At 35.4% G+C, this 23597-nt stretch overlaps 1 protein-coding gene across 6 annotated transcripts in view; it reads right to left on the bottom strand.

Moving 5' to 3' along the window:
• Positions 1-23597, bottom strand: part of ANKIB1 (ankyrin repeat and IBR domain containing 1) — an 85280-nt gene that overhangs the window by 3233 nt on the left and 58450 nt on the right. For 4 of the 6 annotated variants that reach the window (XM_041466669.1, XM_041466670.1, XM_041466671.1 and 1 more), the window contains exons 6-19: positions 20774-20982; positions 18478-18566; positions 16648-16792; positions 15182-15348; positions 10910-10998; positions 9763-9893; positions 7739-7873; positions 7092-7178; positions 6938-7004; positions 6425-6570; positions 5661-5839; positions 5054-5105; positions 2001-2112; positions 292-425 (exon numbers count right to left, since the gene is read on the bottom strand). In XM_041466669.1, the coding sequence (XP_041322603.1) occupies positions 292-425; positions 2001-2112; positions 5054-5105; positions 5661-5839; positions 6425-6570; positions 6938-7004; positions 7092-7178; positions 7739-7873; positions 9763-9893; positions 10910-10998; positions 15182-15348; positions 16648-16792; positions 18478-18566; positions 20774-20982 (1742 nt within the window). The remainder of the gene's footprint in view (positions 1-291; positions 426-2000; positions 2113-5053; positions 5106-5660; positions 5840-6424; positions 6571-6937; positions 7005-7091; positions 7179-7738; positions 7874-9762; positions 9894-10909; positions 10999-15181; positions 15349-16647; positions 16793-18477; positions 18567-20773; positions 20983-23597) is intronic. The other 2 variants (XM_041466674.1, XM_041466673.1) reach the window with 2 other exon arrangements.

The raw sequence follows: 23597 nt of genomic DNA, 5'->3' as shown, positions 1-23597 counted from the left end.
GGATGAAAAGTAATTTTGGCTCAAATCTGAAATTCATTCATTATTCCTACATGTCCTTTATCAGAATCAATTTTTACCAACAGAGCTGACAACACAATTAAAAAGCTAACTATTGTTATGTCAGTGATTGTTTAGCAATTCTTACCATTGTGAATGTGTAATCTGTTGTCCTAGATTCTCCCTTTCTCCTTGAAGAATTAAGAAAATTTGCAGAGACAAAATGACACAGAAAGGCAGAGCAGAGGAGAGCAAGCAAAGCAGAGAGAATGGAAAAGAGATTAGGCGAGATACCTGAAGAGAATCCTGGTTTTCAGAGCGACTGACAGGGGTATAGTCATGAAGCGAAGAGCTGTGCAGAATACCCATAGAAGCTGAACTCACCATGGAGGTGCCATGTCTTCTACTGCTGCCACCTTCCTGAGTGTCTGTTTGGGCAACCAAAACAAAAGCGGTTGAAGAACCAGCAAGGAAGCCTCTACTATGACTTACTGACAGAATCTCTTCCTTCCTTCTGGATTCTAGTTGTGTAATTTTACTCCTTTATTCACTCTAAATGAAAGAGTCCAAACTACTCCTTCCACATCAGCTCTTACACAGTGGTGAAACACCAATCCCAGTTTTAGGAGTGACTGCCTGGCTCATCTGTCCTTTCTGCCCTCAATACCTTCTCTGTGAATGGCTATGCCATTGGGAGCATGCGCAGCAGGGGCAAAGTGCTTCTAAGGCACATACATGATTTATGGAAAGCCCTGAAAACTACTGCATGTGGACACAAATATAGGATGCATTTACAGATGGATTACAAATGACGTTTGCCCATTTCTCTGTTCTTTCCAAGACAAAAACTCAGCTATAATGCTAACATTATAATAATTTTTCTGTAACATTGCAGCACAATTAAGAGTAGAGTTGTTAGGGAATACTTCAGCAATTACTGACATTGCTGTTTTCTTAAAGCCAACAAAAAATAGAAGTAAGATGCTGTTTCCAGAAAAAACTGCTCTGTAATAAAAATAAATGTAAATCTTTTGACTTTGGAAAATGGAATTTTCCACTCCAAAACTCAAAATGTGATAGACTGAAATAAAATAATATTCTCTTGCATGCTTTAACAGTGTGCACTTGGCCATCACTACTCTATCCAAGCATTCAGTCAAGATCTAGTCCTTGAACTAACAAGATGATTTTGCATTTTATTTGCAATAGGGAAGAACCAAATTTCACAAAAATTTTGATTAATTTTTCTAAAATAAAGGATGCATGTGATCCTTTCTCCTCAAAGGATCTTTCCTCTTGATTTTAAAGAACAAGCTATGTGTTAAGCTCCTGAGACACAGCAATGAGAGTTTGTGCAGCATGGCTAAGAGACTGGCACACAGACTGGCAGCTCTGCAGAAACAGAGTCACAGTATGATTTGGGCTCAAGCTATTTCTGTACCTGTGCTAAGGTTCTGGCAGAACTGAGCCAGCCCAGACAGCCAAGTCCCAGAGAGACCTTAAGGGACTGCACTACCAGCCCTCAGAAGAGCAGCACTCTGGAAGTCACAGCTCAGGCCAGCTTCTTTTCTGGCTTTGCCTTTGCCAATGCAGCCTCTGAGCAGAGTTTTGGAATACAACCTTAGGATGCTTTTCCACAGGCCTGTAGCCTCTACATTCTATGCACAACTGTTTCTTTTCATTGGTGTAGAAGACTTGGTGTATGTATGAGTGACCTCCAGATTTCTTCAGAAAAGCAAACCTGCGCTGGACAGCTGAGAAGTTGTTAGTGGGAAGATCAATGCATTTCTCTTTTAGAACAGCAGCAGCCACAGTGAAGTCAACAACACTTCTAAGATCACATAAAAAAACTGCAGAGACAAGCCTTTATGTTGTATCCTGGAAAATACAGCAACGTATTTGAAACTTCTTTAAAGTGTATCCACAGAAGAACAAACACTGTGGTCACTACTAGTGATTTCTGACGCAGGAAGAGCAAGAAGGCAGCCCAGAGAGGTCCGTACCTAATGTACTCTCACTGGGGTCATCGGGGTCTGGAGTATTACTCAGCAGACTGTGCATGTCTCCACGTCGACGCTGTCTGTGTCTCCTCCGATACTGAAATTCAGCATATTCCTGCATAAACCAAAGGTTACAAAACAGAGGGCAGCATGCAGTACTATTTTTCTGAGCAACAAGCACCACATTTTTTATAAAAAATGTGTGATTTTATATGCTTATTATAAAATCATCCGCTTTCAGAAAAATGAATTGCAAGTTGTATCATGCGACGCTTAACATAAATAACAAAAAGATCCAAGGTAATCCTAGATCTAGAACACAATGAATTAGCAAAAAAAAAAAAAAAAAAAAATTACATGTACTACCAACATTTTAATACTTGCAATCTCCTTTTTTAACAATTCCAGGATCACGTTTCTTGTTTAAAATCTTTGATGCCAAACTTTATATATGCACCTATTGACACACTTTTTAATAAATGCATACTCACTGATTTTAGAACACAAAAACAATTTATGTGAATTAGACCAATAGATTATCTCAGAATCTCTGCTGCCAGCAATTGGCAGTAGAAAAGAACTGTGAAAAGACAACAGAAAGCTGTTAGACATACACTGGGATTTGATATATTTTTCTAAGCCTCCAGGACACTATGGCTCCAGAACGTCTTAAGCCACATCTGATACTCTTCTACTGGACAGTCTATGATGGATTTTCATTCCATGTTTTTTTAATTTTTATTACAAATCTCCTCTACTTCTGCTTAACTTGAGCTGCTAACAAGCCACACCATATGGATTAGAACTCCTGCAGCCTGTATTTTCTCATAGTGTGTGTGCTTAGACAGTTTATATAGCATTTATGGAAAAGAGTCTTGACCACAGCAAGCTAACATCACAAGGGTTAACTATCTTAATACTTGGATCAATTTGCATATCTTTCCTAATATGAAGGAACTAATTTTATGCTTGAAGGGAAATTTCCAGATATCTTTTCTGGTATGTCCAGCTGATACTGAAACTGTGTAGGCAGCACGTTGTGTAATTTCAGTTATTCCTACACACAAGGCAATAAAACTGTGCACACAGGTACTTGCTCTCCTTTTCAGAAAAGGATATTGTTCTTTATATCTGTGAGATCCAAGCTGGGAAATCTGTAATCCAAAGGATTCATTTGGCCAAATGAATTGGTAAAGATAACAGTACCATTAGTTTTCCTTTCCTATATTAACTCTTCAACATCTAAAATACCTAAAACTTAAATCCAGAATTGTTATTTCTCTTACACAATGACCTTATTAATGTAGATGGTATTATGACAGTATGTTTTTTTTTCCATGAACTTTCTCAGACCAAGTTCTTTCTCTTAATGACATATGCAAGACAAAAGGAATAGTCAGAAAATCATGTGTGTGGGCAGATTTTTATCCATGGAAATTGTAAGAACATCAAAAAGTAGCTTTATTAGACCAGACAAAAGATCCATTTAGTCCAATATTCTGTCTTCAATGGCTGTTAGTAGTATATGGTTGTTAGTCTATGGAACACCATAAAGAAACAAGGCAAACAGGAAGTGATTCTTCTCTAAAATATTCTTCCAGCTTTTAGGGATCTCAGGGATTTTCTAAATGCAAGGCAGAGCCTCAAACAACAGAAAATCAAACCTTGATACAGAACAATATAAAAGAATTATTAAAAAAATATATAATTATATTACTCTGAATCAGAAAAGGAATCACGGGAAGTGATCACTGAACACTAAGATTTATTCATCATACCAGATCTTAGCTCTCATTTGTTTGCAGTAAGTACAGCTCTGCACAAAATACTCTGCAGTGAAATTCACTAAAATGAACAAAGATGACCATTATTAATTCTATACAATTCCTTTAGCATAGGTGGTTGCAAGTATTCGTGACAGCTACATAGCAAAGAAACCAACTTGCATCACACAGTGCCACATTTAGGCAAATCATAAAAACTCGTAAGCAGATCATCTAAGCACAGCTGCAATTGCACCTCCTGCTAAACAGCTTTTCAACACATTTCTTACCAGCTTCTTCTCATAGCCAGTTCCACTGTCATCAGTAACATCAAGATCAATCATAGAGTAACATCACAATGAGTTTGATGTTGTCAGATGTGGGTTTATTTCAAAAGAACTAAAGGAACTGGACAGGAGAAGCAGCTGATTTTTTGTAGAGAAGCGAGCCATGTTCTCACCAGTGTGATGCTCACCAACAATAGCAAAGGAAATATATGGAAAAAAGTACATGGAGTTTTCTAGGATGTTTAACAATGACTAGCTAGAAAGAAAACAGCAAACAAGGAAATGTTGAAATGAAGTTTCCTTCCTGACTGAATGCTTTAATCTAATGTTCTCAAAACATTAACTAAAAATTAAGATGATAAAGGAAATCTTTCTAGGAAGCTTCTCATTTTTTAGAGCAGAGTCTCAAAAACTACTTACTCTTTCCCATATACAGATCATAGAATATTAATTAAAAAATGATAATTTTCATTCTTGGTAAAGTAGCAGAAATTAATGTTATTTGAGTATGCAATTTCCATCCTGCTTTAATACATAACAATAAAAATAAATATTTGAAATATATAACAATATTTAGGAGTATGACTGCATGTTTTTGTTGGGATTGTGACAGGGAATGGAAATTTCATAAACTTTTTGTCAAATTCTGTTGAACTGATATTGCATTCAAAAATAATCTACACAATTTCATACATTTATTAATTTAAGGCTCTCTAGCACACAGACAGCAGTTTATATTCAATTTTAAAACTGCTTTTGTACTTGGAAAATGAATGTGAAATGCCACCTTAGACAACTACATCCACGTTAGAGGCATTATTTATAGTCATTGCACAATTAGCTATGAATATATTTCCTTCTATTGTGAAATAAATGAAATGGAAAGCTTAACCAACTTGAAACGCTTTGACTCAAGATAAGGAAGCTCTTCATGCAGATTGTGATCATACCTGTGTTTCTAGCATATGCAGAACTAAGTTAAAAAAATTAAAAAGAAATAGTTTACCTCAGGGGAAGCAAATCCTAAATATTCCCAATCCCATGTTCCACCAGCAAAGCTATAAAATGGAAAGATACACCATCAAATTTAAAAGTAAGACAAATATAAAAAACCTCCAGAGCTTCAAAAGCTATTGAAATCTGAAAACTAGTGCAACTGTAGCTCTCTAAACTTAACAAGTCTTTGCCCTTAATTCTTAATTCAAAATTAATTCTGAAAACCCTATGGTTAAGTTATTGACTATTCCAGAACTGCCTGATATGTTTAGCAAATACTTAAGAGATTTTTGAAGTGTACCAGGGATTTAGTGACAATCCTGATGGAAAAAACTAAAATGGAAGTCATGACATTTAATCAATAATATATCACAAATGGGGAAGCAATTTAGGTTGCAACACACATGGCAATGATCCTCAAAAATAAAAATACATTTTTCCCCAAAGGCTGTAATTCCACAAGGATGAAATGCCCAAGAAAGTAAATCACTATCACAGTGATTTACAACCACCACCTTAGCATCTACCTCATAGTCAGAGAACAGCAGTGGATTCCCCCACTTTGGCAGCTACCGAAAGAACTTCTCCTGACTTGTGCAGCGTTCTGGGCGCCTTACCTGCGCCTGGGTGCTTCTGGAGAGTCTGCGGGAGCCACGCCCCGGGCCACAGAGGCCAGGAACTCCTGTCTCTTCTGCTGCACCAGACAAGCTGCTCGGATGATCTTATGGCGAGGTGTCCGAAGGTAAGGCCTGTTCACTTTCTGCGCAAGGTCTTCAGTGACCATTTCTAGGTCTGTCTGCAAGAGTTAGTAATACAGAAAAAACAGTTTTACAGGGAAATGCAAATCAGGAAGAGCTCTTCTCCATATATGCTGAGGGGAATGATATCCCTTTTCGTGAAAATACTTCATGAAATACCAAAATATCCCAAAATATCTGTCCCATAGCCTACTCTTTTACTGACCTACATTCTGTCCTCCAGCTTGGAGCAGGATTTCCCTGCACTCTGAAATACTGAGCATCTTCAAGGGACCAAAGGGACAGGAAAGGAGGCAGGCACTCCCCCAGTTTTGCCTCCTCCCAGACGTCAAGCACATCAGAAGGGAAAGAAAGAAAAGAGAAGCTAGAGAAGGAGATGAAGACTGAAGCTAAAATGTTCCACTCAGAAGGCAGATTAACAGGAAATTTTCTTACTTTCCCCTTCCATCTGTGCTTATCCTTTTCCTTTGCAAAGTGATATAAAAAATATGCTACTTTTCAAACTTGGTTACAAATATGACAGGTATATCAGTTTTATACTACAAAAATGGAAAAAAGACACTGATAACTAATATAAAAAAAATAAATTGCCATTAGGAAAGTAAAATATATCCATATATTACCTGCATAAGTTCAAATATTTCTTTCTTTGTGCTTTTAGGCTCCAAAAAGAATCCATATGGATAAGAACACTTAAGAATGCGGCGAGTTTTTAGAAGCTCTTGCACTGCATCTTCAATGAATGTGGTATCAGGACAGCCTCCCTCAGCTGCAATATGAAACAAGCATTGGGAAAGTATTTTCCTGCTGATGTCAGCATTACTTTTGTGCATATCAGTTAAATATTTTGCAAGTAAAGAGCAGCAAGTTCTCAATACCTGCACAGTGTTCTTATGAAAAGAAATAAGCACAGAACATTAGCTTCTACCTTACTTATGCTACTTCCTCCTTGAGGCTTTGGAATAGGTAAGATTTACTGTATATTTAACTTTCATCCAATGTTTACAAATTCTAGTACTGGAGGGATGACATCACACAGCAGACTTGATGTGAGCACTGTCCAAAAAAGAACAGTTTAGCCCTAACTGTGTTGATGTGATTTCAAATCAAAGGCACAGATCACAGCAAATACTTACTTCCACTTAGAGCTCTACTCAACTGTTCCATCTTTTCTTTAGCTGTTTTTAGAAGGCGCTGTTCTAACTAGAAAAAGAAAGTAAATAAAATACAATAAGATAATTATTTTTGGATTAATAAACCAGAAACAAACATCAGTAAAAATGGCTTGACCTGGTAGCTAAGTTCATGGTTCTTAAATCTTGTATAATAGTGCATAAACCTATCAAGCTCTTGAAATCTTCTATGCTTCTTTTCAGCCTGGAAAATAATGGAGAGACAAAAGAAACCAAAATAAATCTTATCATTTAATACAACAATCACCATTAAATATAATGAAATAATGAACTGTTTCTATTCAGACTATATATAAAGTATTGTACACAATGCTGAGTGCCATGTAAGTAAAGAGACAAAATTAATTTTTGAAATTCACAAGGCTGCAAATACTGCAGCCAAAGAATTGATACACTGACAGTCCCTGCTATTTAAAGCAATTTTCCAAAAGCCAAAATTAAGGCATGTCTTCTGTAGTGCACAGCAGCTAATTGCAGGAGCAGCACGCTCATTTCACAAAAGGAAACTATGCCACAGAGAAGTAAAATTACTTGAATAAAGTCACCAGTGGTTGTTAACAAAGTCAAAAGCAGAAATCTTATGCATCCACCAATAAGCAGTGCTTTCTTTCTGTCTCTTTGATATGTTTAAGGTTGTGTTTTTCCATTTGGAAGTCTGGTTTGGAAGAATTTTGATTACACTTCTCCTGAATGGAGAATTGCAACCTTAGTGCTGTTTTTCAAATACACACATTCATTTGTTACCTCTACTGTCATCTCCTTGGACTGCTCCTCTACATGCTGAATAACTTCATAGCGAGTGCATCTGTAGTAGCCTCCAGTGGAAGAGCTGTGCTTCTTCCATTCTTCTAAGCATATCCAGCAAAAGTCATATTTGCACTTCAGAAAAAAACAGGAAAAAGGGAAAAAAAAAAAAAAAAGAAGTTGAAATGTCTTAGATTTGCAGTTAGGCATCATCAATCCTCTATGGACAACTTACTTAACAGCATTCTGAGTGTAAAAAATTTTTGAGGAGCCTCCTTCCTATTTTACTCAGTCAGGAGATCTGTTTATGAAACCATACCAAACCATGTCAGCCATCATTTTTGTTCCTTGGATCATTAGACTGTGTTGGTTCTACATGTTAAGTTTTAAGCGGAGGAAATACAAATGGTAAATACAGCTGATCAGGCTTGTTTTTTGGTTATTGTTAGAAAATCAGTCCAATTTCTTTAAATAAAACAGAAACTATTCACAAGAAAGAATGAAAATTTTTTCCCTAATATTACTTTAAAAACCATGATTACTGGTGTTTTTGTCATGTGGTGTTCCTGACACAAAATATTAATAGCAACTACTAAAGCAAGAGAGAAGAAGTCTGAACATAAACTTTGATGAGTGAGTAATTCCAGGTGAGCCTTTTTGAAAGCACTGAGTAAAGTGCTTTCAAAACAGGCAAAACCTTACAAGGAAGTGTAAGGTGACTTATTCAGGCTTCTCTGCATCAGAGAAGATCAAACTGTTAAATATTCTCAATTCAGTAGCGAGTGTTCAGCTAGTTAATTTCAAAATAACTGGAAACTATTGATGGACAGACAAGCAAAAGACTTCAAAATTTGGTGAACCATGTTTATCTGTCTTACAGATAAGGAGAGAAAATTTACATTAATTAAGCCTTGAATATTATTAGTGGCATTTGACAAATTAAATTGCATTTCTTCTCTCTCTGGTAAGTTTAACCTTTCCAGGAATACATACTCCATACCAGATGTGTTTGTCTGTAGTTATTTCATACAATCACTTAGATGTATTACAGGAAGGAATGAAATCTAATTCTTGCACTGTACTTTTGCTAATTTTGTCTCAAAAATCAGTAGACCTGCACATTTTCAGAAAAATAAAGAGAATTACTTTCTAAATACGTTAGCCTTTTATTGTAGGCCAACTATGTCAAGTGTTCACTACTTTCTTATTTTTACCTCAAAGAGGTAAAAATAGTTTTGTTTTTACCTTTATCTTATTTTTTACCTCAAAGAGGTAATAGTTGTAGTTATATAAGATATTTCTGACATAAAGAAATGTCTAAATATGCTGCTTTTAACTAACTTGTGTGAAAAAGCATTTCCAAATGATACCGAACTCATGGCAAAAATATTTTTTCTATTTTGGTAGCACAGTGCAAACTTGTGACTAATTTTCTGGCTGCTGTCATCAATAAATTTTCTTTGGAATCACTCTTTGCTGTCTTTTCATTCCTACTGATTAATTCCTGTTTACAGTTTTCCACCTAAACTTCTCTGCTTTGTTGCTATGTTAGAGAAATAATGCGAAAGAAAAATATAGTAAGGCAAAACCTTCATTAGACCTAAGCCTTCCTTAAAATCTTACATCTGCCAATTAAAACTGTTTTTTCTTTTCTACATTATTGATGACGATTAAACCATCAATTATTTGTTTCATACTGTACTGGTAATTATGCTTAGGTGTTTATGAAATTTCAATCATTATAATGTACATCTGTCAGACCGATTAAACCATCAATTATTTGTTTCATACTGTACTGGTAATTATTCTTAGGTGTTTATGAAACAGATTTCAGTAAACATTAAAACATTTTCTAAATAGATGGTAACCTGCCATTTGCTCATTATCTAATTCTTGCAACAGGTTCCACTAGCTACCAGGCATGACCCTTCAGAGGTTTTGGACCTCTGTGGTCCTAAAATATATACAGGACGTACAAAGCTGAATCTGATTCCTCAAGAAATCCCACGATGGGTCCTTCGTACCTTTGCACACTGCATGTGGTTGCAGCCCTCGTTCTTCTGGATTGGGGACTTGCAGTTGGCGCAAGGTTTGGAGTTGGTCAGTAACCACAGGCAGTTGGCAGCGTCCTCATAGGCCTCGCTCACTCCCACAACTTTTTGAGGGTGACAGGAGGATATGGAGCATGCAAAAACAGAGAGGTTGAAATCGTACTTGTGTAATCTTTTGTGAGAATCAGATTAGGAATGACGCATATTTTCCTGTTTCTTGACAAAATATTGAAGTTTTTCACTATACATATTTCTCACATATATTTTATTGTTACATTTTCTAGTTTATACATATATAATATTAATACACTTATTATTTAAATGTATTTCCACACATCTATTTTAATACAAATTTATATACAGTATATGTGACAATTACAATTTATAAAGGGGCAAATACATATATGAAGAAAACAGGTAGAGTTTGACAAAGTAGGATGTATTTTGCCTCTTTATAGAATTTTCTATGCTTTCCAAAATATTTATAACATACTATAGAAAGGCTCTGAACTGTGGTAACCAAGTTAGTATGTATTCAAATTGCTGTCATCTTTACTTTTTTTGTTAATATTGACTAAGAAAATATCTGTCCTGTGTTAACCTTTATTGGTTTTTTTTAGTAAATGTTACATATCATTAAGGTATTTCCTACAACTCCCTTGCAGTTCCCCCTCAACTTTACTATTATTATCATCTATTGGATTGAATTAGTTTTAAAGCAATAAAAAATCTTCATGGAACACTACTCAACCACAGGAGCAGACTGGGCTGAAAATCAAAACTGGACAAGGTAAATGAAGTTATATGCCAGAATAAACTGACTAATTAATGAAACAAAGCCTTAAAAGGAAGGGAAGAAGTTTTGCATACCCTGCTTGAACCACACATGTATTTGTGGGGAGGAATGTTCTACAAAGAACTGTAACACTGTAGTTAAAGTGTAAGCAGCCCCTCATTCAGGAGTATAATTTTCTTCCCCTTTTACCCTATTTTTCAACTAATACTGAAAACAGTTTTTAATTTATGCAACTAAAAAAAAAAAAAAATCTGTCTAAGATCAAAAGATCAAAATGGTAGCAAAACACCCATGCCCTCCCTGTTGGCTCTCCATGGCTCTTACGTTCTTCTGGTTTCATTTCAGATATTTTCTGTAGCCAGTCCTTCCAGGTCTGGCAGTCACAGGGTTCGTGTGCTTCACCGAGACATTCCCTGAAAAAGAAGGTGTATCCACAATTACTTATAACTCAGAGATTTAGAATTAAAGTCAAAATGGATTCAAGCTAAAAACAAACAAACAAACAAACAAACAGACATGCCCAGAATTTAATTAAATCAGGAAAACAAAAGCCAGATAAATAACATTGTTTTAAAATACACTCAGACTACTTGCTCACAAGCATAGATAACTATTATTGATAAAGAATTTAAATGGGACAGGAAAGGAGAGAAGCTTCTTAAAATTACAAACTGAAATAAATCACCTATAAATCAGCTGGTTTGCAATTTGTTCTTATACCTGGGTATTATTTTAGTGCCACAAAAGTGCTCGTATAGTTTCTGTGATAAAGGTAAACCCGACTACAGAGTTCATCCAAAAGTAGGTAGTTTGCTATAACAGAAATATATTTATGTAGAATTACTTGCATCTGTTCGGTTGCAGTAATCAACCTTTAACTAGATTCAACTAGCTTTTAATCTAGAACAAGACTTAAGCCCTTCAACACCAGCACTGAGTATTTATGGATATTTACTCCTTCCACCAGAGCCTCTTAAATGGGGGCTTGAACTTATTTACATGGACACAGTGGAGTAATGAGTCTCTTGAGCTTCTCCCAAGTTCCTACCAGGATTAAGGATGGCTATCACTACTACACAGTGGCAGCAGATATATGGCTTCCAGATGGTGCTGCAGTACGAATGTGTCAATATGTACTCTGGATTTGTAACAGCTCCTTTTTCTCTACTGGAATGGCAGCAAATAGCCTCAGACATCTGCCATATCAAAGCAAATAATTTCAGATGGGCACCAGCTGCATCAGAGCATACACAAGTTTGCTGCAGATCCAGTGGTGAACTGCTCTCTTGCAGTGCAGGTTCAGAAGCTACATCAATACTCTTTTGATTGCCCTTGTCCACATTTTAAGCAGGAATTCAGAAACAAAGAAAAGGTTATGGGAACAATTTTGAACTTTTTTTACCCTCAGCTAGTCTGCTAACAAAAAAGCTTAAATTCAGCACACATGCATCTCTGGTTTGGACTTAAGATCTTAAAAAGATTGTACTAGAATGAGTAACTGGTCTGTAGTAAGGTGATTTCAGCCTTGGTTGAAAGTTAACACCTTTCACATCTGTGGGACAATAGGACACTTAAATTATTGACTTCAACAGTGCCAAGACCCTCTCAAAGTATATAGTATTTGACGCCAGAAAGGACTGAAACTAGCAAAGATTTAACATTGACAAGCTGAGTTTTAAGCCAAAAGCTGATTGATTAGTCAATCTTTTATGGGGGGGGGTTGGGAGGAGGGTAATGCATCTTTGATACTTTCAAATTTGTAGATTTGTGGATTTTTAATGAAATTCAGTCATATCCACATCTAAACCTTTAGATCTTTATCTCTCTATATATGACAGTTACAACAGTTGTTCAAGAACAACTTCTCATGGAAGAAGCTCTTTCCTCAGCCCACCCCAAAACAAACATTTATATGCTGGGGTGTCATTTTACTACAGTAAGAGCACTGAGCCTACTGTTCATGAAAGTTTTTATGGAAGCTGTATTTTGGATAGACTTCCTGACAGCAGCGGATGAAAGGAATTCACACGGGCAGCTGTGCCAGTTAACAGCAGGAGCCTCCCCAGACGCCTCGCTCAATACTCAGCAGGATGATTTTTATGAAGGCACAGTACATACTTATTAAATCTGTAGCAAGTTTCAACACAACAAGTTAAAATTCATGGAAGGGCGAAAAGAAGAATGTAGCTCTGGATTTTTTCCCTCTCATGGTATTTTGAACCAAAACAGCAAAACACTGTTGCAACTTGTAACAGGCGTCCCAAGTGCGCCTGAAGAGTTGTCACTCCTGCAGAATGAGACTCTGCCCCTCGCTCATATCTAAGGTGAAAGGAGTGAGGACTGATGGTACAAAACTAAGTGTGCCCTGCCTGCTAAGACTATTTTCCACAAGTGTCTGCTTGCTACAATTCCTTGTGCTTCTGAAACTCCATGAAGGGTTTTCTAATATGTTGAATGGATCTGATAATAAACTGATGTAGGATTTGTGCACAGTTTTAATGTATGATACATTTAAATAATTCAGAATACTTTTTCTGAAAGGGAATAGAATTTTGTATTTGCCACAACTGATTACATTTTGTTGGAGATGCTGTTAGTGGTGCATTATGAAAACTGAGTAAATTCTAGGAAACTCTGTATTGAACAAGAACATTCCTACTCCTACATTAAAAAGAGAAAGAAAGAAATTGCTCAATAGACTCAGAGAATTTTCTTGCTTTTATGAGCAGGAAGGCTATAGCTATGAAAAAAAAGTGATTATCTAGAGGTTGGTTTTCTAATACATAAATTCAGAAGAATCTCTTACTAAATGCAGCATCAATTGCTATTACAATGTCGAAGCTGTAGATTACTGGGGTAAAACTTGCAGAACTGACAGAAATATGGGACTGTGAAATGTGCTGATTGAAATTTAAAGAGACAAAGCAAGCTCCCTTTAAACACACAGTAATGATGAAGTGAGAATACACTTTTTCTCCAGAGGAACACATGCATGCATAGAGTTTTTGTACTGTAAGACTAGTGGGGTGTCCTTAGCAAATTGTTCTGATCTGAGGTACTGCAGGATGCTTTCACTGCTAGCAGAACTTTCTTGCCATTGCTGAAGCTCTCCATTCACTTTTGTGGGGAAGAAAAAAAGGCTTTGGAAAGGTCTTCTTGGACATTGTGTTGCTAACTTGAAGTATTTTTCAAGACCTTAATTATATTTGCTTGTGCACTATTTCAAAGCATTAATGTAAAAAGCATATATAGAAATATTATCAGGAAACAAAAATGCCATTTCTCCTAAAATTAGTAATTCAGATGACATTTTCATTCTCAGAGAACATTATAGGCAGCTAGTACATTCTGTCCATGTAAAGGAAGCAGAAGCTGCCATTGTCTGAAGGTTCATGTCAATATGACACTGAAGTGGTGTCAAGTTCCTTCAGGTTAATGGAAAAATTGATTCTCTACCATCAGAAGCAAGGATGAGAGGATGGTACCTGCTTGTGGAATAGCATTAAGTTTTATTGTATGTTCATTGGTAGAAAGCATATTCTGGTTTGTTTCCATGGGATTTGCTTCTTTCTGAGTTCTCCAACCATTTTAAATAACCCCTTGCCAGGAAGTAATGTTTTCTGGTTTTCGTGGTTGTTTCATTAGGTCTGTTTTCTTTTTTTTTTCCCTTCTTCCTTTCATTCATATGAGAAAAGAACTAAAATCAGAAGCATCTTTCGTTAAGAATTATGATACCTGGAATCAAGCAGATGATTTAGGATGTCCTTGTATAACGGTTTCAATTGAAAAATGAAAAGAAGAATTGCTGAACTTGTCTGAATGTCTGTACTTTGGTTGACCCTTTTTCATTTTCTAAGAACATATAGATGTCCCACTACAATAGTCATAAATTATCAGTCCGATAATGTCAAGGAAAAATATGCCAAATTTTTTTTACATTTGTTGATGCTGTTATGTCCTTTTCTAGGAAATGTGAAGATCAGCAATTTGAGGGATGTTTTAAAAAATATCTGGCATTTTACTCCTTCTTGAACTTGTATTCATCTTAAAACCCAGGAAAAGATAAGAGAAAGAAAAAGTGCTGAACCTCAAGTGAAACAAAGATTGGAGTGATGCTGCAAACAGAATAGCTATGTGTGAAGGAAATGGTCTCTCATGGCCCCATTTAAACTCCAGCTTCTTTGATGTGATTCTAGCAAAAGTCAGGAAGAGCTAAACATTGCTGGTTTTCTACACTACAGTAAAGAATGTGCCATATTTTGATTATACAACTATCCAGACACAAAAATCCTTGTTCCAGTATCCCACTTTTCCTCTGTTCCCTCAGAACAGAACATCATAACACTCCATGCTATTGTTTTGCACCTAACAGAGACAATAATGACTACTGGATTATGAATCTTTGCAGTGCCCCAAAATACTACAATATTTATGTAGATGAGATTATTTAGTGCATGGATAGAGGATAGTACAGTCATTTATCATTCCATACTAATTCCTGTTGCACTCTTGGTGCCATGTGGGACTTCTTAATTAGTCCCTGAAATAGCAGTGCCTGTGAGTTTATGTAGAGGCAGGTAAGTTTCCTGTACTAACCAGCAGAAAAGATGTCCTTTCCCACAATCTACTGCAGGGGCTTTTAGCATAGGGAAGCTAAGTGTATCTGATCCTGTTGAATTTGACCCTTGTCTTGTCAGCCTTACTGCTCTTTCACAGCCAGGTATAGGACACCATTTAATAGCAGGATTATTTTCAACAAAGGCCTGTGGGGGGAAAAAAAAGAAAGAAAATATTTTAGCACATAAGATCAGATTTCATCCTTGATATAAAACAACCCATATTCATAGTCCTCCTTTGAAGGAACAAAGAAAAACACTCTAAGGACAGTCTTGTAGCTACAAGGATAGACTTTTAAATATAGTTATAGAAACGGAGTAATTGAATTTCCACTCTTTTTTTAGTAACAACAGTACTTCAGACTTACACTAAGAATGAAATTATTTACATTCCAAACAAATGTTCAGTCTCTGGAAGTTAATTATTTTGTGACGTGGCTTACAGTAAACTACCATATACACACTGGCAATACACACATTAGCAGAACTGATTCTTTCAGTTGGAAAGAATGAAAACCTTACTGATTAAACACAAATCCCACAATAAACCAGAAATCAGAACTAGACTAACTCAGTAATTTATTTCCCATCTTTTTTTGGTTAATGTAACAGGCCTTTTGTAAAAACTGTATCTAATAAATGAGGAGAAAAAAGGAACTTCCACTGCTTTGCTTCAAACCTATTCTGATCAACAGTCATTTAAAATAAAATATGCAAAAGATGAGTCAGATCTGGTAATTTTATTTGCATCTCACTGTGCAATAAAGAGACTTGTTGCAGAGAAAGTACTGTACTGTAAATGAAAAAAATATTTCTCTATCTCTGCCCTGCCATCACTGATAAGGTAGCACATTTCTCAAGACTAGCTCATTACTACACTAGTATAAAAGAAGAAAGTTGAATTAAAAGATTGCTTTTAAAAACAAATTGCAATGATGAAAACAAATACATTAAAAACACCAGAAAAACCAAATCAAGCTTTTCCTACTCCTCTACCCATATGCAGCAATCATGTCAAGCATTGTACTAGGAAGTTTTTTTAAAAGAAAACAGATGCTATTTCTGAATGCAGTAAAAACAATCTGAAAACTTTTAAAATTTCACATTGCAAACACAAACAACTCCGACGTATTAAAACCTTCAAATCACCTGTTACAAAAATGAGTTTGATTAAATTATTTTATTAATACTGCATTAAGCAACAGACTATGGAAATATGGCATTTCTACTTAAGGAAAACATAAAATGTTCTTTCTTTTTTTCTCACTGGTACAGCAAACATTGATATTATGCAATGTAAGAGCCAATACATATTTGCACATATTTGTTTATGAATTTCTACATGGAAAGTTACAGATATATTGCAGCATTTAACACAGAAGCTTTAAGTTACTTTTTATAAAATGGAATAGAGTTCAAGAGTACAAGAACAGTTTGATAATTTACCTTAATGTCAAACTGAAGGTATCGCTTGTCCATCTCCTTGGAAACCACACTTTCTATGATGTCTACAGGCACAAGCTGGAAACAATCATATGCTGGGCAAAAAATGTTGTGAGCTTCACCCTCCTGAATTTTCAGATTCAAAAATCTGCCAGAATTTTGCCAGTCAGTATTTGTGAATAAAAAGTAAAAGTTAAAAGGCTGTTGAGTACTTTACGCTATGTTCACAGGTATTCACAATGATTACTTTTCAAATACAGATACAGAAGTATCCCTTTCAGCTTAACAGAACTACAAATTTGATGAACAGCATAATTAAAAAAAATAACACTGTCATGGTTCAAATGTGAGTATCATCGGCAATATTTGGCCCTATGTTTGTGGTTTCCATCCGTGCCATTGATCACACAACTCTGTATTATTTAATTAAATTGAGCATTATTTCTACCTTAAATCAGAAACAGAATATAAGTGTAATTAATCTAGGAAATAATTAATTTTATATGCAATTATTTTCTACAACTGTGCTAATAAAACTAGGCCTGTTTTTGGACACGAATGTCTGAATACAGAACAAGCTCAAAAATGTGCTGAAAGCTGGACTTTAACAGTTGTTGTTTAGTTTCAAAGCTGTAGCAGGCTTATTAAGAATGATATTCTTATTAAGAATGATACCATTCTAACTTTAATCATTTAAAGGATAGGCAGTTATTCTAAGGTAGTCACCTGAGATCCTTTAATAGTTAAGGTAGAGATACCTATCAATTCATCCCATCTTAGATTTGTATCTTAGAGCTGGGTAACTCAGTCCTGGCTGTGCTCCAAGCGACTTAGGAATGACTGGCTCAGAAAGCTGAATTCCACCCTCCCTTGCCACTGAACTGTGGCTCTGAGCCTGTGGCTCTGAGCTGGCCCCTGTGTCCTGCACAAAGGACACACAGTCCAGCAGCCAAATTAGAAGCACCACGTCAAACTAGCGATCTCTGGTAACTCCTACATCCTGCCCAGGGATTTGCAAGGCAAGAGAAGCACGACTAACAGTTTTCTTGCCACTGAAAAGCTGCCTTTGGAAAGCTCACATGGAAAAGAAAGTGTTCTTCCTTAGCACCAGGCTTGTGGGTTCATAGAAATGATGTGCAGCAGGAAGAGCTGTGCAGAAATGGTGCTGTAACAAGACACTACAGGGGTAGAGATCAAGTAGTACAATCTCCTGAATGGGGACACAGATGAATACAAAGTACTGCATACAGATATAATTATTGCTGGGAAATATTATTAATATTTATACTACCATAATTATCCATGTCAGAGTTTTTCACTAGCATGACTACTCTGACCTATGCAGTAACAAGAGCCTTAGATTAACAGAACTTCTAAGTGAAATCTACCCCTCAGTTACTAACCCTCAACATAAAGAAAGAATTTTTAATTGCTTTTCTGATTAGAAATGGATTCACAGCCTAGGTTTAGTGTGCTAAACTCAGAGATGGAATCAAGCATGTGCTTAATTTAGAAACTGTAAACCCCAATGCTGCCAACACCACACACACACACTGAACGACTCAAGAGTAGGCTTATCTATTTACACGCAAGCTTAAAACATTTGACTAAGAATTTTGCTTAGTCAGAACCTAAACAAACATTACACAAGCCTAAACCAGTTGGTAATGGTTGTTTGAGTGACAACTAAAATATTCCATAGGTTCAAACCAGCAGCTCTTTGAAACTCAAACTGTACTTCAGCATTAGCTGTTGGGACCATAACTCTGTCCTTTCCTCTTCAACACAGCAAGTATGAAAGTTTCTCACATGATAGAGAGTACAGATACTCACGCCTCCCAGCAAGCTCTGCAGAAGTCATGTCCACAAGGCATATCCACTGGGTCTTCAAACACAGAAATATTACACATGCAAATGTCACACTGTAAATGACAAAAATGCTTCTGATTAAGAAATACCCTAAAGCTTTTTGTATTGTTAGCAGAATGAGTTATGTTGGAAAATCTCAGCAAAAATTTAAAGCAGCGCTCAATAGGGGAAGAAAATCAGGCTGTATCCAGAAAAAAAAAAGTTATTTAAGCTATAGGAATGGGAAAGATTTAGTATCTCTGTTTCTATAAAACTCTATCCAGAGAGCTGCTTTTTGCAGTGTCCTTGAGCTCAGGAAGTGCTTCACCCTGCAGAGTGTTGGAATCTCAGAGTTCTAGGTGCAAATGGAGCTGTTTTTCATCAGCTTCACACACAGCTAGAAATGAGTTTGGATTTGATAGAGGCTGCAGGAAATGTTTAGCATCTCACACAGTCAGGTCCAAATCAAGGTGGAGCAGCTTGAGTGCACAGCAGCAGCAAATACTTTAAGTAATAACCTACATATATATAATTTTTTTAAAAAAGACTTTGAGGTCTTTTGAGACTTGATCAAAATGAAGAATAAGTTACACTACAAATACTCCAACATCAGATATAATTGCTGAATTTTACAGAAATAGGTACCAAAGAAAAAATAACACTGAATACTGAGACCCTTACTCTGAAAGAGTTAAAGAGTAGGGGTGAAAATAATCACTGCTTATGGCTATGTGTGGAAATAAATACTAATGCTCTTCAAGAAATACAACAGGATTTTTCTTTTCATTGAAACAAAGACACCATGAAAATGTATTTCAACTTTCAATGCATTAGGTATTATATACACATACAACATTTTCAGAAAGTTAGCCTGTGGTACGCCACTTTGAAAGCACTTACAGCCAAAACAAAATCAAACAAAAAGAAAAAGGCATTTTAAGTGTAAAACTCAGTGAAGTTATGTATTATTCCTTCATTCATTTAATCTTATTGTCTTGCCAAAATTAAATACTTTAAAATTATATATGACAATGCATTAAAAAATAATCTCTTAAATTTATATGAGCTGAAAATTTTGTTTAAAATGTATCTTTAAAGTAAGGAATTTAATGAAGCCCTGAGTTAAAACATCAAATAAAAACATTTACTAGAACTGTTTATAAAATAAGATGCAAATGCAAAACATGTAAAGGAGCTTTATACCTTGTGGCTTTATTTTATCTATTCCTTTTAGTTTTCATTTTCCTGGCAAAATGAGATTTGATAGCTCAGATAAGATTCTTAAACAAACAGGAATATTAAGTGTGTAACTCTGGAACTTGGATTGAGACACACTAGATCTATAATGGCAATCATTATCCACACCTGCATTCCTGGCTTATGGACCATCAATGAAAAACAAAACACTCAATATAAAACTGAGGACATATGATCTCCTGTTCAACATTTTAATTAGGAATTATTTGGAACATATAACATGGACAATATTTAACTGCTAATGGAAATAAATGTACAGTAACAATATGCCTTCTATAGAGCTTCTTTTACAGCATTTTACAGTTAAAGAAATAAAATATTTCTATGCAGGAATGCAAGATCTTAATTTTAATATGAGATTTAGGGATGATCCATCTGAAAGACTGCATGTAATATTCTAAAAAAAATGCTTAGATCGTGGAGCAATAGTTTGATAATGTTGCAGCTGTGGATTATTAAAAAGAGAACTCTGTCTTCCAAAAGAGACACACTGATTTTAATGAAAGGCGCTTTCATATTTCAAATTTGCAATAGCTTTGTAAACTGCTTGAAGCAGCCCACACATAGTAAAAGTAATTATAAGCTTACAGTACACTAGTGGGCTGACATTTCAAAATGCAGACAAAGACAATTTTGTTTTCTAAAGAAAAAAATTTCAAAAGGCAGGGTTCACAGAACTGCATACATTCGGGGAAATGGATACAATGAAAGCGAACATCTTGATAAGGATGAGATGAAAAGTTCAAAAGAGCCAAGTGCACTGATGTGACTGAAGCTGTCTAAAATGAGAATTTGTGAACGACAGACAAGGTTAAAACAGAATGGTTTGTATTTGCCAGATGCTCAACAGTTTTATCATATAGAATGTTTAAGGTGTCAGCTTCCCTGTTCACCGCTTTTGGAAAGAGAAACACTTCATACTTTCACAAAGGTATTTTTGGCAGCTCCCCTGTCTACACAGGTGCACTGCGTTTAGAAATCAGCTGTTTAGCCCTGCTGGTTTAAGATCTATTTATAAATTTACCACAGCTGTCTCCATGTCTCCTGGTGAGGGGCTGATTTCATCAGGGGAAGTGACAGAAGAGCGAGTGGTGCGCGGGGTTCGCGGAGAAGGGAGCGTGTCCCACGCGTTGTACCCGCTCGGAGGCGGGGTTGGCATCTGAACCCCGGAACGCTGGCAGCAGCTCTCCGGGTTACACATCCAGGCTTCAAGTAACTTCTCCCTGTCCCAGTCTTCAAGAAATATAGAGATACAGGAAATTATGCACCTGACAATGTTTAAAATATATTTTGTAACTGCACCCTCAAAAGAACAATAAACAAAAATAATTAAAATAAATAACTATAATGAAGTATGATTGAATGGAACTTTAAGAATTACATTTCAGAGAACACATTCCAAGATAATATGTAATGCAATGCATTTTTGTAAATAATTGCATGACAAGCATCTCCTTTCCCTGTAATATGTCTTAACATTATTTTTGTTATTTATTTACAGCAATTGTAGTAGCTAGAACACTTGGTTGAAAACCAGAACTCTACTGACTATCACAGAAATATTAAAATATACCAGCCCTCACACCTAAGAATTTTCTATTTTTTTTCCTATGAAAACAGTACTTGTTTAATATGGATTCAATTTAATCTGTTGTTTTTTTGTTTTTTTTTTTAAATGAAGACAGGAAATACAGGAAGAAGACTAAGGTTACAAGAAGATTGTGACTTAATGAGTTTCCATTCATTATATATACATATGCATATAAATATTGTGTTTCTAGGGGGGAAAAAATCCACCTGAGTACAAAGAAAATTTCATATATTCTCACTACATTTTATTCCATAATTGTTAGTGAATGTTTTACTTTTATTCATAATTAACATTGCCCATTTATATACAAAAACTAGTGAAACAAAATATAATATCTTAAAACTAAATCAAATCCTTCTTCACAATTGTTTGAAATGCATTCTGTTTGTGATTCCTATGATTAATACTAAAGATGTCTTCAGAATATCAGTTTTTTCTACCAAAAATGCTTACAAGTTCTCATTTAAGTATAAATTTATCAAATTTCTATACAGATTTGAATCCAAACTCATCAACACTACACACAGATCAGACAAACTTGAATTTCATAAACTATTAGAAATTTCCCAGTTTTTTCTACTGCTTTACATAAGTATTTTAAAGTTTGGGGATTTTTTTAAGTGCTGCGCACATCCAAAGAAACATCAATGTTATTAACCAAAAGATGTTTTCTTTTTATTTAGTTTTATTTTCATAAGGAAAAGATAGTTTTCCTATCCTATATTAGTACTGGGAAAAAAAAGATATATGTTCTAAGCACCAAACTTAGTAAAAGTATTGCCTCTGTAAAAAAAAAACCTCTTTGAGCTGCAGATGATTTATTGATCAGGTCCTTACTTACCTGAGATAAAATATATCACAGGTTAGTTTAATTTAATTTGTTTGAAGATATGTACCCACACAATTACACGTCAAAATGTACAGATTTTATCAGCATTTTTTCACACTACCCTGAGTTTATAACCTTTCAGAGAGGGGCTGACATTAAAATACAGATAAAATTTGCTAAATATTTTCTTGACCTTCTTTGTTGCACTGTATCTTTAAAATAGGCAAGGGCTAAGATATGTCACTAAATGGATCCACTTTGTTCTCTTCACTAACTTACGAATTTTAGCAAAACACAATGTTGAATTTGCCTATTTTTTATCCTGAAATCCATTGCTGTATACTGAATTAGAAGAGAACCAATGATGAAAAACACTTGTAGAAAAACTGCAAAGTTATCTGCCTTTGTGATGGCCACAATAACATTTTTTTAAAATCTTGGCTTTATTTCTACATACTTCTGTCTCTCAAGCAAAAGAAAAAAAGGAAAAGACACTCTTAATGTCTGTGGCAATAAATTGATATAGTTGTACAATAAAAGAAAGCAAAATCTCGTGGATTAAATATTATATACCTGTAAACTATTAAACTTAGTATATATGTATGATCTTTCCAAGAATTTAAAACAAGCTTTTCATACCTTATTCTTTTTCTATGTTATTCTTTTGTGAATTTCAAGATTTAATGCAAAAAAAAATTACAATTTGTCATTTGATGTTAATTCTCTAAACCTCTGTAAATACCTGAGTTATTTCCTTTACTAAGCTGAATCAACACAGCTACAGACAAAATAGCTGACTTTCTCATGACTTGCTAATTGTCCGTGCTTCTTTCTGTGCACTGGCCAATTGAATTAAGTTACCAGAACATCACTAAGGCAACATCAGTAGAATGACCTTTCCAGCACAGACTGATTTCTTCTCAATTTTCAGTTCCTGCTTGCTTGATGCTGACAGATATTTCTCCACCATTTACATCAACTGCACTGATTTTCAACTAATTGCAGACTGAGCTGAGAGTCTGAACAGTACTGCCACAATTTTCCTCTTCAAAATATCTGCACAGGTTATGGAGCCTACTCAGTCAAGTATTTATAATTTTTAGCTTTACTGAGACTACTCTGGGAATACAACAAAGCATTCAAATATTGCACATATTTTAAATATAAGAATTAAACAAAGAATCAACATAAATATATATGCCAGGACTGTGCCTTAAATATTATCATACTGGCACAAGTTCATGTTTACTTAATTCAGTGTTAAAAGGAACACAAACACCAGCTATGGAAAATAATGTACAAGAGATGAGTTTCAGGTACTACGACTCCTCATAAAAGCGTACCAAAAGCTGTGGGTTTAAAATAATGTCTTTCTATTTCACTTGTCCCTCTCCCACTGACTTTAACAAGGAGTCCACAAAAAATAAT

This window comes from Pyrgilauda ruficollis, unplaced genomic scaffold, assembly GCF_017590135.1.
Source record: "Pyrgilauda ruficollis isolate IOZ18807 unplaced genomic scaffold, ASM1759013v1 scaffold2, whole genome shotgun sequence".
Taxonomy (NCBI): domain Eukaryota; kingdom Metazoa; phylum Chordata; class Aves; order Passeriformes; family Passeridae; genus Pyrgilauda; species Pyrgilauda ruficollis.
The sequence above is the reverse complement of the archived record's forward strand: the minus strand, read 5'-3'. Positions and strand labels throughout refer to the sequence as shown.